Below are 5,000 nucleotides of genomic sequence, written 5' to 3'. Positions count from 1 at the left end.
AGAGAGAGAGACAGAGAGAGAGACAGAGAGAGAGACAGAGAGACTGTGTCTGTTTGTGTGACTGTGAGTGTGTTTGTGTGATTGTGAGTGTGTTTGTGTGATTGTGAGTGTGTTTGTGTGATTGTGAGTGTGTTTGTGTGATTGTGTGATTGTGAGTGTGTTTGTGTGACTGTGAGTGTGTTTGTGGGACTGTGAGTGTGTTTGTGTGATTGTGTTTGTGTGATTGTGAGTGTGTTTGTGTGATTGTGAGTGTGTTTGTGTGTTTGTGTGATTGTGAGTGTGTTTGTGTGACTGTGAGTGTGTTTGTGTGATTGTGAGTGTGTTTGTGTGATTGTGAGTGTGTTTGTGTGACTGTGAGTGTGTTTGTGTGATTGTGAGTGTGTTTGTGTGATTGTGAGTGTGTTTGTGTGACTGTGAGTGTGTTTGTGTGATTGTGAGTGTGTTTGTGTGATTGTGATTGTGAGTGTGTTTGTGTGATTGTGAGTGTGTTTGTGTGATTGTGAGTGTGTTTGTGTGATTGTGAGTGTGTTTGTGAGTGTGTTTGTGTGATTGTGAGTGTGTTTGTGTGACTGTGAGTGTGTTTGTGTGATTGTGAGTGTGTTTGTGTGATTGTGATTGTGAGTGTGTTTGTGTGATTGTGAGTGTGTTTGTGTGACTGTGAGTGTGTTTGTGTGACTGTGAGTGTGTTTGTGTGATTGTGAGTGTGTTTGTGTGACTGTGAGTGTGTTTGTGTGATTGTGAGTGTGTTTGTGTGATTGTGAGTGTGTTTGTGTGATTGTGAGTGTGTTTGTGTGATTGTGAGTGTGTTTGTGTGATTGTGAGTGTGTTTGTGTGATTGTGAGTGTGTTTGTGTGACTGTGAGTGTGTTTGTGTGATTGTGAGTGTGTTTGTGTGACTGTGAGTGTGTTTGTGTGACTGTGAGTGTGTTTGTGTGACTGTGAGTGTGTTTGTGTGATTGTGAGTGTGTTTGTGTGACTGTGAGTGTGTTTGTGTGACTGTGAGTGTGTTTGTGTGATTGTGACTTTGTGATTGTGTTTGTGTGATTGTGAGTGTGTTTGTGTGATTGTGAGTGTGTTTGTGTGATTGTGAGTGTGTTTGTGTGATTGTGAGTGTGTTTGTGTTTGTGTGATTGTGATTGTGAGTGTGTTTGTGTGACTGTGAGTGTGTTTGTGTGACTGTGAGTGTGTTTGTGTGATTGTGAGTGTGTTTGTGATTGTGTTTGTGATTGTGAGTGTGTTTGTGTGATTGTGAGTGTGTTTGTGTGATTGTGAGTGTGTTTGTGTGATTGTGTTTGTGTTTGTGTGATTGTGAGTGTGTTTGTGTGATTGTGAGTGTGTTTGTGTTTGTGTGATTGTGAGTGTGATTGTGAGTGTGTTTGTGTGACTGTGAGTGTGTTTGTGTGACTGTGAGTGTGTTTGTGTGATTGTGAGTGTGTTTGTGTGATTGTGAGTGTGTTTGTGTGATTGTGAGTTTGTTTGTGTGACTGTGAGTGTGTTTGTGTGACTGTGAGTGTGTTTGTGTGACTGTGAGTGTGTTTGTGTGATTGTGAGTGTGTTTGTAAGTGTGTTTGTGTGATTGTGAGTGTGTTTGTGTGACTGTGAGTGTGTTTGTGTGATTGTGAGTGTGATTGTGAGTGTGTTTGTGTGATTGTGAGTGTGTGCTAGTGTTTCTGTCACCCTACCTGCAGGGGTTATTTAACTTGGAGGGGTGTACGTTGATGTAGGGTGAGACATTTTTGTCGACAAAGGAGCCGAACCCCAGGCGCAGATCACTGGAATGTTCTCTCATACGGGTGGACAAGGCCACGCCCACCTTCTTCAGCTGGACCAATAGGGATTCATCAGGAAGTGTTGTTTTTACATAATGTACATCCAACCAATCAGGGTTGAGATGTCAAAGGTTAGAGTAAACACGTAGCTCAGCTAATAAAATAAAGAATTGATTCATTAATACTAATATATTAATACTACTCTAAGTCCCTGGTTCAAATCCAGACTGAATCACATCTGGCCGTGATTGGGAGTCCCGTAGGGTGGCGCACAATTGGCCCAGCGTCGTCCGGGGTGGGCCGTCATTGTAAATAAGAATTTGTTCTTAACTGACTTGCCTAGTTAAATAAACAATAAATATTTAGAGTATTGTAAATGATGCAACCAGTCACTCACCTGGTCCAGGTTGTCCTGCATGGATGCTGATACGTCCACCAGGGAGTACAGATCAACAGGATACCTCTCTAACTGTTGTACTGCTACTACCACACTGGCCTCAGCACCTACACACAGTGTCATGTTGATTTGGAATAAAACAAACACTTAAAACGAAGCAGCATTACAACCAGGAAATAAAGCTCAGGACAATATTATGTACAACAACCAGAAACAACCACATGCATCACGATGTACATTATAACAGGTCAATGTGCAAAAACAGCCAATCAGTGAGTTGCTCTGCCCCTCACCTGGTCGGAGTGTGAGTGTGATCTCTCCAGGTGAAACCTGGGTTCTGCTGGTCGTAGGGTTGACCTCCACCATGATCTCTGGATGCTCTATGAATTCTAGGCCACACCCCCTCCTGGCCAGGGTCACTGCCAGGTCACAGCGCTCTCCCACCTCAGCTCCATCCAGGAAACGCTGTTAGGGGTCAGAGGTCAGATGTCAAAGGTTAGAGGTTAGGGACCATTCCTTTATCTCTGGAGATTATATAAGGGGTCAAATCCATTTAATGTTGTATTTTATCACGCATCCCCATTGGCTGCTGTCACCGGCTTCATCAATAAGTGCATCGATGACGTTGTTCCCACAGTGACTGTACGTACATACCCTAACCAGAAGCAATGGATTACAGGCAACATCCGCACTGAGCTAAAGTGTAGAGCTGCTGCTTTCAAGGAGCGGGACTCTAACCCAGATGCTTATAAGAAATCCCGCTATGCCCTCAGACGAACTATCAAACAAGTAAAGGGGAAATACAGGACTAAGATTGGCGCTCGTCGGATGTGGCAGGGCTTGTGAGCTGGGCTTCCCTTTAAACTGTTGACCTTTAAACAGGTCAACATTCACAAAGCTGCAGGGCCAGACGGATTACCAGGAAGTGTACTCCCAGCATGCACGGACAAACTGGCAAAGTGTCGTCACTGACATTTTCAACCTCTCCCTGTCCGAGTCTGTAATACCAACATGTTTGAAGCAGACCAACATAGTCCCAGTGCCCAAGAACACTAAGGTAACCTGCCTAAAGAACTACTGACCCGTAGCACTCACGTCTGTAGCCATGAAATGCTTTGAAAGGCTGGTCATGGCTCACATCAACACCATTATCACATAAACCCTAGACCCACTCCAATTTGCATACCGCCCCAACAGATCCACAGATGATGCAATCTCTATTTCACTCCACACAAAAGGAACACCTATGTGAGAATGATATTCATTGACAACAGCTCAGCGTTCAACACCATAGAGCCCTCAAAGTTCATCACTAAGCTAAGGACCCTGGGACTAAACACCTCCCTCTGCAACTGGATCCTGGACTTCCTGACGGGCCGCCCCCAGGTGGTAAGGGAAGGCAACAACACATCTGCCACGCTGATCCTCAATACAGGGGCCCCTCAGGGGTGCGTGCTCAGTCCCCTCCTGTACTCCCTGTGCGTGGCCAAGCACGACTCCAACACCATCATTAATGGTTGCTGTTATCCAGGACCTCTATACCAGGCAGTGTAAGAGAAAGGCCCAAAAAAATCTGCCCAAGACCCCAGCCACCCTAGTCATAGATTGTTCTCTCTGCTACCGCACTGCAAGCGGTACCGGAGCGCCAAGTCGAGGTTCAAAAGGCTTCTTAACAGCTCCTACACCCAAGCCATAAAACTCCTGAACAGCTAATCAAATGGCTACCCAGACTATGTTTCCACTGCTGCTACTCGCTGTTTATTATGTATTATCTATGCATAGTCACTTTACCCCTACCTACAGGTACATATTACTGAAATTTCCTCAACTAACCTGTACCCCTGCACATTGACTCGGTACCCCCTGTATATAGCCTCGTTATTGTTATTTTATTTTTGCTCATACATATTTTACTTTAGTTTATTTATTAAATATTATTCTAAACTATTATTTTTTCTTAAAACTGCATTGTTGGTTAAGGGCTTGTAAGTAAGCATTTCACTGTTAGGTCTACTACACCTGTTGTATTCAGATTTCAGATCTAGATCTACATACATTCAGCATTTCCTACGGTCTACACCTGTTCATTCAGCATTTCACTCTATTGTCTACTACACCTGTTGTATTCAGCATTTCTGGCTACTACACCTATTAAGCATTTCACTGTGGTCTACTGACCTGTTGTATCAGCATTTCACTGTAAGATCTACTAACCTCAGCAAGACGGAGCTCCTCTTCCTCCCGGGAAGGACTGCCCGTCTATTCAGCATTTCACGGTACGGTCTCCATTTCATCTCGCCTACTCACGGTTGACAACTTTCATTGTGTCCTCCCTGTTGTATTCAGCATTTCAGAGCGTCTACTACACCTGTTGTATTCAGTTTCACCTGGTCTACACCCTGTCGTTTCAGCTTTCACTGTAAGGTCGGTGTATTCAGCATTTCCTGTAGGTTCATGCTCTACAACATTTCACTGTAAGGTCTACTACACCTGTTGTATTCAGCACACGGAAGCGGTCGCACCTGTCCTAATCCAGGCACTGTCATCTACACCTGTTGTATTACTGCATTTCGCTGTTGGCTGGGCTCCTGCACCTGTTGTATTCAGCATTTCAACCCTACACACTCATTCAGATTTCACGCTGGTCAGCCCTGTTGTATTCAGCCTTTCACTGTACTCTACACCTGTTGTATTCCGCATTTCCGCTACGGTCTCCACTGGCTTCCATTCAGCATTTCATCCGGTCTACACCTGTTGTATTGCAGCATTTCACTGAGCTGTGACCTGGTATTCGGCACACCTCAGCATTTCACGTACCTCCAGGTATTCAGATTT

At 44.5% G+C, this 5,000-nt stretch overlaps 1 protein-coding gene across 1 annotated transcript in view; it reads right to left on the bottom strand.

Moving 5' to 3' along the window:
* Positions 1-5,000, bottom strand: part of LOC118381800 (integrin beta-8-like) — a 31,638-nt gene that overhangs the window by 24,658 nt on the left and 1,980 nt on the right. The window contains exons 3-5 of the mRNA XM_052471801.1: positions 2,459-2,630; positions 2,166-2,272; positions 1,682-1,821 (exon numbers count right to left, since the gene is read on the bottom strand). Coding sequence (XP_052327761.1) covers positions 1,682-1,821; positions 2,166-2,272; positions 2,459-2,630 — 419 coding nt within the window. The remainder of the gene's footprint in view (positions 1-1,681; positions 1,822-2,165; positions 2,273-2,458; positions 2,631-5,000) is intronic.

The sequence above is a fragment of the Oncorhynchus keta genome, chromosome 19 (assembly GCF_023373465.1).
Source record: "Oncorhynchus keta strain PuntledgeMale-10-30-2019 chromosome 19, Oket_V2, whole genome shotgun sequence".
Taxonomy (NCBI): Eukaryota; Metazoa; Chordata; class Actinopteri; order Salmoniformes; family Salmonidae; genus Oncorhynchus; species Oncorhynchus keta.
Note: the sequence above shows the minus strand (reverse complement) of the source record. Positions and strands in the feature narration are given on the sequence as shown.